The sequence below is a fragment of the Neofelis nebulosa genome, chromosome 2 (genome assembly GCF_028018385.1).
Source record: "Neofelis nebulosa isolate mNeoNeb1 chromosome 2, mNeoNeb1.pri, whole genome shotgun sequence".
NCBI classification, from domain to species: Eukaryota; Metazoa; Chordata; class Mammalia; order Carnivora; family Felidae; genus Neofelis; species Neofelis nebulosa.
The window spans coordinates 45838510-45852263 of record NC_080783.1 but is presented as its reverse complement, the minus strand read 5'-3'; the positions used below and the strand labels follow the sequence as shown (position 1 = coordinate 45852263).

Here is a 13754-nt window from a genome sequence, read left to right as displayed (position 1 = left end):
GAAGTGATATTTTGAAATAAAAAGAAAGATTTTGCTGTTTTGATTTTTGGTTTATATATTCAAGTTTTTTCTTTGGAGAAATTGAGCATCGATTCAAATAAAAATAAAAAAAAGAAAAAATAATTTTCTTTTTTTGACAACATCATGGGGATCCTAATAAAGAATGAAGACATTACATTTAGAGAGTATTTCACTCTCTCTCTAATGAACCCATGATATTAAGCTTGCTTACAAGCTAATTCAGTGATTACATTGAAGCAGATCCTATGTAATCACTCTGGACCTTGAAGATGATAAAGGATCTAATGTTATATGAACATGAAAAATTCTACTTTAATTGTTTACACTGAAGTTGTCTTCTTGTCTTCTACCAATCTTAATATGGCACCCAAACCAAATAGTACTGATTTTTGCCTTATGATGTATTCTACTTTCATAATTAAAATACAACATCCTTGCATATGATTAGAAAGCAGAACTATGGAACCTGAGACAGAAAAACAATGGAACACATAATTAGGAATACCTCTTAATAAATTATGCAATTTTCTATTTATTGCTTCTGCTTATTAATGGAAGTCACTAGTTAAAGTTACACAAACAAATATTAGGAATGGATTTCTAGATGAGAATGTATTACCATGTGCACTAGACCATAATTCGCATCACAGAAAAGAGGCTTCTTTTCAACTGATTCTTTAGCGCCAAGGAAAAAGCCTAGTAGATGTTCACTCAATATTTGTTGAAGAGGAAAATCATATAATCAAATTATGTTGGAACCATAAGGGAAACACATTCTAGTCCTGTCATGTGTTTACAGAACAGTAATCTTGGGACATTTGGTCAGGGCCATACTTACTTTTGGGCCATCAGGGCCATGTCCTCCAGCCATTCCCTTCTCACCAGGGAGTCCGGTTATTCCTGGTTCTCCTCTTTCCCCTGGATTTCCGCGTTCTCCCTAGTGCAACATTGGGATGTCAGACAGTCTTAGCAACTGATCTGAAAGTAGGTTAAAAAGGTTTCTGGAAATCTGCAAAACTGCTTCTACTGGAGAAAAATTGAGAAATGAGCAACTATTGAGGCTCAATTTTCCTTTAAAATTTTTTTTAATGTATATTTATTTTTGAGAGAGAGAGGCTGAACACAAGCAGAGGAGGGGCAGAGAGAGATGAAGACAGAATTCAAAGCAGGATCCAGGCACCGAGCTGTCAGCGCAGAGCCTGATGGTGGGTCTCGAATTCACGAACCATAAGATCATGACTTTCGCCGAAGTCAGATGCTTAACTGACTGAGCCACACAGGAGTCCCGGGGCTCAATTTTCTAATTTAGTATTAAGAAATGAACCTGGAATAAGGATGTGCTAGTTTCACAGCACAAGATTTTCTCATAAGATTGATTTTCATCAGGTTAAAGAAACTGCATGCTTAAAATAAAGCCCAGTTTATGATGAAAGATGCTTTTTAAAACTAAAGCCAATGGAAACAAAGTTAATGACGAAGGAGAAAATACTTACTCTAGGTCCTAATGGGCCAACTGCTCCAGGATCTCCAGGAACACCCTATAAGATATAATTTTAAAAACCGGAAGAATTGCTTTGAGCTAAATTTTAGGTATTTATTACAAATCTTTCAATATCACATGTCTAGTTTCTTTTAATTTAATATTAGAAGTTTTGACTAAGCTCATACATTAGATGGAAATATTTTTCTAAAAAAATGTTTATTATACTTGAACATGTGATTTTGGGCAATGAAACATGCAAAATATTATCTCAGAAATATAATGCATTGGTTTTTTTAGAGACAACAAAATATACAGTAATTTTATTTCCTAACATGAACAAATTGTAACAGATGAAACTGAAATAAAAAGCAATAAAGAGACTGATCTTTTAAACAGAACCAATTCAATTTAATAAATATTTTTTGACCATACACTATGGACAATGTACTGGGAACTGTGGGTTCAAACTAGTGCAGTCATGATATATTACAAGTTTCAGTTTGTTCTTAACTAAAGGAAATTTTGTCATGAAGTTCAAAACTTTTCTCTTTGATTAAAAGTAATAACTGGATGTGAGGGCGATCTGGCTGCGACATCTGTCACCCCATTGATCGCCAGGGTTGATTCGGCTGATCTGGCTGGCTAGGCGGGTGTCCCCTTCCTCCCTCACCGCTCCATGTGCGTCCCTCCCGAAGCTGCGCGCTCGGTCGAAGAGGACGACCTTCCCCGATAGAGGAGGACCGTTCTTCGGTCAAGGGTATACGAGTAGCTGCGCTCCCCTGCTAGAACCTCCAAACAAGCTCTCAAGGTCCATTTGTAGGAGAACGTAGGGTAGTCAAGCTTCCAAGACTCCAGACACATCCAAATGAGGCGCTGCACGTGGCAGTCTGCCTTTCAAAAAAAAAAAAAAAAAAAAAAAAAAAAAAAAAAAAAAAAGTAATAACTAATGACAAGGAAAGATGTTGTGTAGAAACATGGTTGTCAAAGAGTGAGATGAAAAGTAATTTAGAAGTTGGGTTGGTTCTGAATGAAGTTTTAAGGATAATTTAATCAAATTATTTTTCTTTCATTTTCTTTTTTAGGTATGCTAATGAGTGATATATGGTTTAAAAGAAAATCTAAATATAAACAAATCTGAGGGTTCTTTCAATAATATTTTATCTCAAAAAAAAAAATAATATTTTATCTCATAAGAAAAATATTTTATCTCATAGTTTAATCAGCTTTATGTGGTATTTTTTAGTGATATGTAGTTAATGGTACATCTTGCAATTACTAAATATAATATTGCTTACAATTTTGTGGTAGATAGTGCACTATTCATAGTGTCTTGATTTATACCATTACACCCTGCAATATTTTGAATAGAGTACTTTTTGTCAAAGTAGCATATTTCTGGCAGTTTGGATGGTGACAGATAACTATGGTCACTAAAACCTCTACCGTCTATGTTTACAAAATCACAAATGTTAATCTCAATATATTCAGTTATGTTTGCTTCCATCATAATCCTCCATCATGAGAAATTTTCATTTGTCTGCTAGAAGAATTCTCTTGGGCATATGGATATGTCTTAACTTTAGATAAGGCATCAGTGTCCACCTTCCGTCCCCAACCCAGGACCTTGCCAGGCAAAGTGAAACATGAAGAAGCATAAACTGTCCTTGGATGGTAACTTCACATCCTCTGAAATGGAGGGCTGGCATTTCCTGTGCATTTAGCACCAGCACATAGGCTGGTAGCAGCCACACTAGAACGTCACTGCTACTACTGACTTAGGGACCTGCCTCTTATGTCAATTCCTCAAACAAACTTTGCCTTTTTCTAAAAACATGAAACAAAACAAAAACTGTATCAGGTGGGCCGCCAATCTGAAATGTATCGTTCTTCACGTGGTGTGGTCTTCATAAAACCCAAATCTAGTCGTACTACTCCCTACTTAAAAGCCTTTCATCATCTTCCATTAGAAGAATAAGAGCAAATAATATTCAAATTCAGATTTTTCTATAATCTGGCTCCTGTATCACCCACCAGCCTCATCTCTACCTCAAGTTATACTCTGCATTCCTGACTTACCAAATTTATTCAGTGCCTTAATTTGATCAGCAAAACCTTTGCACCTGCTGTTCCCATTTCCCGGAGTATTTTATTACCTTCCCTTCTCCTCCCTTACCATCACTCATCCTTCAGATCTCATAAAATATATTACCTGGTCTGGGAGACTTTCCCTAAATCCCCAAGTCTGAATTAGGTACACCCATACACACAGTGCCTCCCCGGAAACTCTACCTCATGTCCATTTTGTTCAGCTGGTGGGGGCCAGGGATGATAAATATTTGTTGAAAGGTTAAGTGAATGAGTGAATCACTCACAGAAAAATAGATTAAACTGATGTCTTAATAAAATAATAGAAATAAAATGGTTAGTATCTGTTCATAACCATTTATAAAGCCTCCAGTAAAACTCTGTAGATATGACAAGACATAGACTTAGGGATTAAGAACAGTCTTGGGAAGCACACTACCAGGATTCAAATAATATCAGCTGGGTCACTTTGGGAAAGTTATATAACATCTGTGTGCCTCATTTGCCTCATCTGAAAAATGGTTATAATAATAATATGGATACCTAGATATATAGGGTTGCTTTGAGGATTAAGAGAGATAAGGCAAACCAGAACAGAACCTCAAATATAATAAGTGATATTATGAACCTACAATTTTTAGTATTGTTATTGTTACTATTACCTTAAAACTTACCTGATCACCTGGCTTTCCACCTTCCCCAGGAGGCCCTGGAGGACCAGGAAGCCCCTAAAAAAAGAAAAAAAAATTGTAGATTTGTAAAAGTTTAATAGGCCACTAGCATTAACAGGTTACCTTTTATATATCATGGAGTCTCCGTGACTATACTTTCAAGCAAAATATATTGTTTAAACACAATCAAAACAGAATGAGAAAACCATTATCTTCTGTGATAATGCAGCAGCCAGTCAGCTTCTAGGTTTAGATTTTCATTTGCACACCACTTAGCAAAAAAAAAAAAAAAAAAAAAAAAGACCTAAGACTCTAACAGGAGATTCTTAACATTGGTCCAGTTTTTATGGGTCAGAAAGCAATATTTTAGGCTGCTAGAATAATAATGATAATAATAATAATAATAATAATAATATTAAAAGTCATTCCCGCGGGGCGCCTGGGTGGCGCAGTCGGTTGGGCGTCCGACTTCAGCCAGGTCACGATCTCGCGGTCCGTGAGTTTGAGCCCCGCGTCAGGCTCTGGGCTGATGGCTCAGAGCCTGGAGCCTGTTTCCGATTCTGTGTCTCCCTCTCTCTCTGCCCCTCCCCCATTCATGCTATGTCTCTCTCTGTCCCAAAAATAAATAAAAAAACGTTGAAAAAAAAAAAAATTTAAAAAAAAAAAAGTCATTCCTAAAAGTTTTCTTTGCCAAATTATGATTATCCATGCTATTAAATAATGAACAATTTCCCACACCACATATATTTAAATAAATCATGAAAATTTGTTCAACGAAAATTTTAAGACATTTTGTCAATAAAACTAGATAAACCTTAAAATAGTTCAATAAAACTTCTTGAGGTATCAAGAACACCTAAAAATTTTAATTTGTTAATAATTTTGGATTTTGATCCATTTTTCAGGGGAAATCTGTTCCTTCCCTTTGAACAAAAATGTTGGGTTTTATCCAAATCTTTATTTACTAAAAGAGGGATGACTTTTTAAAAAATTGTGGAATTTCACATCATTTGACCATATCTTTTTATATTTAAAAAAATCAGTTTAATTAATGGTAGAATACATGGAAAACTGAACTATTACATACCTGAAAGCCAGTGGGTCCTGGGGGTCCCTGTTCTCCTCTCTCCCCAGCTAGACCCTAAGTTATAAAGGAAAGAAAATCATGAAGAGAGCCAGATCTTTACACCTGCTTCCTGTTTATGTGACCCACTGGAAGTATTGATATTTGCTTTTTTTCCAATCACATGCTTTTCACTTTAGCCAGATTATAAACTAGCATTACAAATAGTTTAATGAGATTCTTTGAGGTCCCTGCTGGTAAGAAAATGTCTTCTAAGGCCAGAAGAGAGACTGAGGACATATGTTTATTTTTTGATCCAAACATAAAATTGTCTGGAACCAAACACAAACTTCTGAGGAAATTGGAGAAATTGAACATGGAAAAATTCATTACTTTCATACATTTAATAGAAAGGTAATACAAGTGTCCCCTGCTTTTCCAAAGTTGGCATTATGTCACTTTGCTTTCATGAAAGACCTGTATTAGTACCTCTTTGTGCTAACTGAAAGGACTCTGAAGAGAATTTTTGCTTTTATGAAAAAAAGGCAAAAGGCATTCAGAGTTTGTTTTGCAGTGAGCTGTTATAGAGGCAGTGCACACCCAACTCTTTCTGGGAAACTAGACTTAGCATCTCAGTGTCATCTGTGTCTGTGGGCATCTGTGCGTTATCTGGATTTGTTTTGCGCATCTGTTAGAGCAAGATATAGCCTAAGATATGTCCTAAGATATGCCAGAAAAGCCTAAAAGACGTTATTTTGGGATTCTGGGAATCTTAAGAAATTTTTCACATAAATTAATAATTGCTTCTTTGCCTTACACCACTTTGGCTTACAAAAATTTTCACAGGGACGCTCTAATTTCTGTTCCAATTTAGTTCTCAGTGTTAGAAGAACCATTAATCAAGCCTTCAACGCTAGAGCAGCTGAAGAAAGCAAAGCTAACATTTTAGAAAGATATTTAAATTGCCCCATCATAAACAAATAAATATGCCAAAATATTTCTGATAAATATTTAATTTTAGAATCCTAGGATGCAGATACACCTCAAAGGACAAAATACTTTCTTTTTTAGTCCCTCTCAAGAAAAATCAGCTAGCTTAGACAAATTTATATGAGACATTATCAGAAGAATGTAAGTATAGTTCAGTACTTATATTTTTCAATAAGAGACAGAACAAAGTATTTGTCAAACATGATTCTGCTCAGTTGATATGTTCCTTAACTGTGACACACAAGGACAATGAGGTTGCTTTTGCCATCAGCATTTTAAAGAAGTTTAAAATGAAAAGTCCAATCGCTCCATTTAAAAAGGCAGAAGGTGCTGGCACAGGGGTCAGAAGAAAAGATTAGAATTCTTCAATCTTGCACTTTCTCATTACTTCCCCTGAAACTTACTCATAAGTAAAGTCTTAAACAAACATCATTGAAAAGTGCAATGTGAATGTAATTCTCGCGAAAAGATCACATACCGGGGGGCCCACAGGACCAGAAGGACCAACTTCACCATCTTTTCCAGGAGCTCCCTAATATCACACAGAGATAATATGTGAAGTAAGGCCGTGAGACATTTGGGTCATTTCATATATATTTATATATATTTCCTCCCTTTTGGCAGAAAATGTTTGTATAGTTACCCTCTGCCCAGGAACACCAGCATTTCCTGCTTCTCCAGGTTTTCCAGGGTCACCCTAAAAGAAAGAATAGAAAACTACCTTAAAATTCACTCAGTTTGCTCATAACATGCCTACTTCAGGTGAGGATGATGATGAGATAGCAAACATATGCACTGTACTCACACTGCTACCTTTGGGGCCTGGAAGACCCATACTCCCGGGCTGCCCTCTGATTCCTATGGAGCCTGGAGGACCTGGCCGGCCATCCTCTCCCGGAGCACCCTACAAAATTGACAGGCGCAATGTAAGTTTTACGTAAATTCTCTCTGAATATCAGGTCACCCAAATTGTCACTTGCCTTTCTTTGCTTACTTCTGAACGTTATATAAGTTTTAAATTATCCTTCATCTTTTTCTCAGTGAATCAGAACAGTTGAGTGTTTAAAAAAAAAAAGTGCTGAAGGATGCTGAGTATTTAGAACAGAGATTTTACTCTGGTTCTACACATGACCCTCATCTTCACAGCTCCTTACGCTCTTCTATTCATAGGGGAAATTGTCCTTTTACTCTTTAATTTACTCTAGCTTGCGGTAATGAAAATTTGGGACTTCATTTCACATTTTTTGGTATAAAGGAAGGGCCTAGAATACATAAGTTACCAAAAGTCATACCTACTTATCTCTTAAACCTGTAAAGTTGGGAGGACATTTATGAAATGAGAATGTTTCCAGTAGACAAATTTCACCAATACTGGAAGAATACATAATTTCGACTTTTCCCCCAGATGTTAGAGAAGCAACTTCAATCTCAAACATTTATATCAATTAAACTTGATCAATTTTTAGTGAATTTTAAAATATGAAGGTCCTATGAATTTGCTTTGGCATTTTAAACATGTAAATATGATCAGCACTCACATGATTAAAAACATTAACCTCAAATAAACGTCTTACATTATATGTCTATCATGGCTGTGGATTTCTGTTTACATCACTTACCAAAGGCCCAAGCTTTCCTTCAGGACCTTGAACACCAGGATTTCCTGTCAGACCCTGAAAATTAAAAGTGATTGTCATTTTGTTGCTGACCTGCAACTGAGGTAAAGATTCTAGAGAGTAGGGGCACCTGGGTGGCTCAGTCCGTTAAACATAACAGTCCGTTAAACTCTCGATTTCGGCTCAGGTCATGATCTCAGAGTTTGTGAGTTTGAGCCCCATGTCAAGCTCTGCGCTGACAGTGTGGAGCCTGCTTGGGATTTGCTCTCTCCCTCTCTCTCTCTCTGCCTCTCCCCTGCTCACTCTATCTCTCTCTCTCAAAATAAATAAATAAGCTTTTTAAAAAAAGATTCTAGAGAGTAAAAATAGCACTTCATTAAAAGGATCCAGTTCCACTACGCAATGCCCATTCTCAGTGGCCTTAGGCTCCTCTAGACAAACTTCACAGGCTAATCATGGGCCTCCCCCAGCCTGGTTTTGGAAGGATACAGGGCAGAAAACACAGCATGCCAACAGGCAGCATCACGTGGGACTTCCACTGGGGGGCAGCCCTCACAGCATGGCCTCCAAGGGCATCATCTAAGCCTTCTACAATGGACAGGCCAGATATGAGGAAATGAGTCTACATGGCAGGGACAGGAGCCACTCTGGCTTAGAAATCTCAGGTAACCAGTATTTGTAACAGCACCTCGAACACAGTATACTGATCTGGCAAGGTGAATGTGCAGGTACCAGTTTCTCCAAACTCAGGATGCCCAAAGCCATGCTCCCCTATAAGGTTTTTATAATTCATAGTCCTCCCAGGTCCAGATGTGGTCTACAGTCAGGCATCATTTTTACTATAAGCAATGCTGACTGCTCATTCACCTGGCATTCCAACTTTATTAGGTATCTAGGGAAGAAGTTCTAAGAAAGTTCCAGTTTCCTACATAGAAGGAGAAAGGGCTGTAGTAGACTTTTATTCATATATTTAAAAACACTGGGTACGGGGCACCTGGGTGGCTCAGACAGTTAAGGGTCTGACTTTGGCTCAGATCATAATCTCAGTTTGTGAGTTCGAGCCTTGCGTCGGGCTCTGTGCTGACAGCTCAGAGCCTGGAACCTGCTTCAGATTCTGTGTCTCCCTCTCTCTTTGCCCCTCCCCTGCTCACACTGTCTCTCTCTGTCTCTCAAAAAATGAATAAATGTTAATAAATACATAAATAAATAAATAAATAAATAAATAAATAAATAAAAGTGTTGGGTTCAAGATTATGTGGAGCCAAATGTATATTTCCATCCAACAACTTTTTGTATAATTCCTTTCTTTTTAAGGAGCATTGTGGACAAGTGAATGTAACAACAGCAATTACACACTTCAAATGAATTTTCAAGTAACATTTGTTCAGGATGAAATTTATCAGGAATTCTCTCTGCCAAAAGCCAAACAGATTTTTGTTAGCAAGTAAAGAAAAATAAAAATTGGCAAACAGGATTTTTTTTTCCATATCAAGTGGCAAAACTATTAATGCATACTCCTTTGAGAAAGGGAGACTAGAAATTACCATGTTTTTCTATATGTCATGAAAATAACAAAGCAGTTTTTTTTAAAAATAGTAAATCAGGTCAAAATCGTAAAAACAAAAGAAATGATCCAACTTGTCAAAACTAGCTTAATTAAAAAACACTTCACTGAGTACCGACGAGCTGTTCTGGGTCGATGTAGCAAACTGCTGTGTTCTTACCCGAGCACCTGGAAGGCCAGGTTCACCTGGACGTCCTGGGTCTCCCTGCCCTCCTTTAGGTCCTGAAGAACCTACAGGACCCCTCTCTCCTTGAGCCCCCTGTTCCAATGCAAAGCAGAATGTGTCAGAAAAAAGAAACAGTGCAGGAAGATAAAAGCAAGTGAATATCAAAATTGCCTGTTACAAATCAAAGCACTAGAATAACATACAAATACTTTGTCGAAGTGATTACAAAGTTACAAAAACTATCACTACATATTTTCTTCTAACTCCTAGTTCTTGTAGAATAATGGTTTTTCATTATTAATAAAAATTGTATTTAGATTATCACTCCAATAATCTAGATTTGGGTGAGGGGGAACACCAAAATTCTAGAGTCTAAATTTCTAGATAAAGGAAAGGTCTGTGACCTTTTCTTCTCAGCTGGGTCTCCAGGAAGTCTGAAAACAAACTCCTACATACTTGCAACCATTATCCTTCTCCCCTAGCCGTCTATAATACATAAATTGCACAAGAGGGATTTGGCATTAGGCTTGACATCTGTGTCTGACTCTTTTCTGGATCTGAAGCCATGTGGACCAAAGCTAGATCACCATTCTGGACAACGGCATCTTTTGGGGCACCACCCACATGAATGTCAACATGGATGGGATAACCTCACCTTTGGTCCAGGTAAACCATCAGAGCCTGGAAAACCACGATTGCCAGGAGCACCCTACAAATGACCAAAATGAGATTCTTAATTGTTGTTGATGTTTTTGCAATGTATAATGAGTGGGTAATTTTTATTTTTGGCATTACAAGGTTTTAGGAGTTGTGATCAAGCCAACATGGCAAAAGATAAAGTGTAAGGGACAAAACCCTAACTACATAGAAATATTTAAAAATTTTAAATTTTTGAGAATATGTCAGTATCAAGTCAAAAATTATTCAAATTAAGAACTATCCTAACAATTAATTGTAAAATAAACATAGAGCAAAATGGATATCTAGACAAGCAGCAAAGGAATGGCACCATCTACCATGATCACAACGTCAGTGATGACATACATTAGTATTGTCTTGTATGTGAAGTACTGTGCGTTCTTTGAACGTCTCTACAAATGTAAGGTGATATTATCATTGTCCCTTTCAGACCTGTTTCATTATACTCCAGTCACAGCAACCTCTTCTAATCTCTGAAATCACCAAGCCCCTGCTGGCTTTGCACTAGCCATTTCCTCTGCTGACAGTGTTCTTACTCCCAAGGTCTCTTGCTGGTTCGTCCTCATCTTCAGGTAATAGCTAAAATGCCATCTTCCCAAAGAATCCACTTCTTAACCACCTAATTTAATATCACACTACTATCACATACTCAAAGCTACTCTCTACCACATCACCCTGTAATTTCCTAAGTGTATATGGAGCTCATTAAAATGTATAATTATATTTTTGTTTGGCTGTTGACTTGTTTACTGCTTACCTCCCCACTAGAATAAACTGTTGCTTACTAGCCCCCACATGAAGGCTGGGACCATAGCCTTCTTGTTCACTGATGTATCCTAAGTACCAATATATCGAATTGGCACAGTGTCAGTGTTGGCTGAATGAATGAATGAATGAATGGGCAATAATTATTAGACAGTTGGTTCCTTTAATACACAGTTAACCATACTCAACTGTGTAATGCATTTGCAAGCAATTCTTTCAATGACTCTAGCTTTCCTTATTATCCCCAAACCTCCCCACATAATCCCCCCCCCCCACACACACACACAACTCTAAGAATTTATCTTATTATTCAAATTTTACCCTTTCTCCCATTGGGCCTGGAGGACCAACTGTTCCTGGATCACCTCGGGGACCTCTTTTGCCTTCTTCACCAGGTGGACCTATTGGACCCTGAATACCATGTGGCCCCTATTAAAAACAGAAGGACAGTTACCAGCAACAGCCATTTGACAACTGAATTATAGTCAAAAGCTTCATTTAAATAAGTCAATTACAAATTTAAAACTATATTAAACTATTTCCATCCAAAGTAATGAAGTCAGTTACAAGTTTTAAACTAAAGTATTGCCACTCAAAGTTATATTTCTCATTGATATTATTTTAAACACTTGAGCATTTTGACCTGTGCACAGCTGGACAATATTCATGGTCTTCTTATCATTGAAACAAACAAACAAACAAACAAAAAAACGAAGACTTACTGGTTCCCCTTTGGGGCCAGCTTCTCCTTTGAAACCTGGAACTCCTGGATCACCCTAAAATAAAAGTATCAATAGTTATAAAACCCAGGACTTTTAGCCAGTCCAACTTGCTTTAATTAATTACAGTTAACAGGCCCTAAAAACTTTCTGCAGCTGAGTCTGTATTAACATTTTTTCTAATTTTGCAAATCTTGTAGAATGTATGTGAAATTTTATAAAACCCAGTATAAGTAGTTTATAGAAGTCTGTCTATTTTACAGTGGTCTTCAAAGGACTTATTTTTAAAATCTTGTGTGTTTTATCATGCATACTAGGAAAATTAGAATTATTCAGTTATTCCAATTTGATAATTAAAATTATAACTAACAATGACAACTTTTACAGATAAATCTATTTAGGGTATATTTTAGGAAATAGAGTTATTTACCCAGAATCAAAATAACTTTATATTTATGTTCTATTTATTGAGAGTTTGACAAGTTCAAATTCAGCATTTCATCTTCGGAGTGTTCTAGGGTTTTGGTGTGTATGTGTCTTTAAATACCAGTTAAACCTGTGGGAACCAGGTGGCTAAGAGAACATGACAAAATCAAATGTGAAATATCAGCAACACTCATATTTTAATAAATCTGCCACCAGGATTTAAAGGGATTTGTTAGCATAACTAAGTTACTTGAACAGAATCTAAAATATTTGTTTTAGGCAGTGCTAAGAAAGAAAGTTTTAATTTTTATACAGAAGCTAAAAATATATAAGCACAACTTCTCAATGTGTTTATTTCTTATGGGTTTAGCATAACATTTTTTCCAATAAATAATTTCACAAAGTACGGAAATTTCTTTCAATATGAATAATATGGTGGAATCACTCTTCAAGATAACTCTCAAGAAATAGCTGGTGAACCCATTTTTAACCAAATTGTCATTATAACCTCCACATTTCTTCACACTGGCTTGGAAAATATTTCTATAATGTGTACTATTCAACCACTCATAAATATCTATGAGATAGACTATAAAGTTATGACCTTATTATTTTAAATTTTAAAAAACCACTAAAATTTAACACAATGTAATAACGTTCCCTTTTGAATTTAAACACCTAAATTGTACATTAACATGTCGCTTCCACTTTACAAAGATTCCTATCTTCACTTGCCTCACTCAGATATGTCCCATTATCCATGTTTCATTGGTTCTCATTGAATATTATTTTGCTTGGTGATCTTAGTTGGATTATACTAATGGATGATAGTTATTTGAAAGGACATTACCGGTTGGCCTCGAATTCCTGGAGGTCCTGTGCTACCCTGAGGTCCTGGAGATCCAGGGGGCCCTGCTAAGCCAGGAGGACCAGAGGTCCCCGGAGAGCCCTGTCAGAGTAGAAGAGTGACATGATGAGCAGAGAACCCAGTAGAAGTCTACTGTCAATGTCCAAAGGATTGTATCCATTTGAACTTCACGTGGCATTGATGCAGTTAGTTACTCACCGTTGGGCCTTTGGCACCAGGTGTACCATCAGTTCCTACTGCACCCTAAAAGATCCATGAAAAGTTTACAAAATATTAAGCCATATCTAGGATGCTATCCAGATGTCCACCCACATTCCAAAAGGAGGCAGAAAAATTATTGTAAAAACTTAACCACCGTGGGGAACCTGAGTTCGAGCACCATGCCAGGCTCTGTGCTGACAGCTCTAAGCCTGGAGTCTGCTTCAGATTTTGTCTCTGTCTCTCTCTGCCCCTCTCTAAGTCACACACACTCTCTCTCTCTCTTTCAAAAATAAACATTAAAAGAATCAACCACCATTATATCATAAAACTCGCTTTCTGACTAATTCCCTCTTCCATAAAATAGATAAAATTTTGCAGAGTTGACAAGAGAAATAGGTTTCTTTAATCAGTTGGAAA

General features: G+C 36.9%; 1 protein-coding gene across 2 annotated transcripts in view; it reads right to left on the bottom strand.

Annotated features, from left to right (window-relative positions):
• Window positions 1-13754, bottom strand: part of COL5A2 (collagen type V alpha 2 chain) — a 193751-nt gene that overhangs the window by 25572 nt on the left and 154425 nt on the right. For both annotated transcript variants that reach the window (XM_058711580.1, XM_058711571.1), the window contains exons 20-33: window positions 13335-13379; window positions 13119-13217; window positions 11846-11899; window positions 11445-11552; window positions 10315-10368; window positions 9654-9752; window positions 7933-7986; window positions 7119-7217; window positions 6957-7010; window positions 6792-6845; window positions 5348-5401; window positions 4264-4317; window positions 1515-1559; window positions 860-958 (exon numbers count right to left, since the gene is read on the bottom strand). In XM_058711580.1, coding sequence (XP_058567563.1) covers window positions 860-958; window positions 1515-1559; window positions 4264-4317; window positions 5348-5401; window positions 6792-6845; window positions 6957-7010; window positions 7119-7217; window positions 7933-7986; window positions 9654-9752; window positions 10315-10368; window positions 11445-11552; window positions 11846-11899; window positions 13119-13217; window positions 13335-13379 — 972 coding nt within the window. The remainder of the gene's footprint in view (window positions 1-859; window positions 959-1514; window positions 1560-4263; window positions 4318-5347; window positions 5402-6791; window positions 6846-6956; window positions 7011-7118; window positions 7218-7932; window positions 7987-9653; window positions 9753-10314; window positions 10369-11444; window positions 11553-11845; window positions 11900-13118; window positions 13218-13334; window positions 13380-13754) is intronic.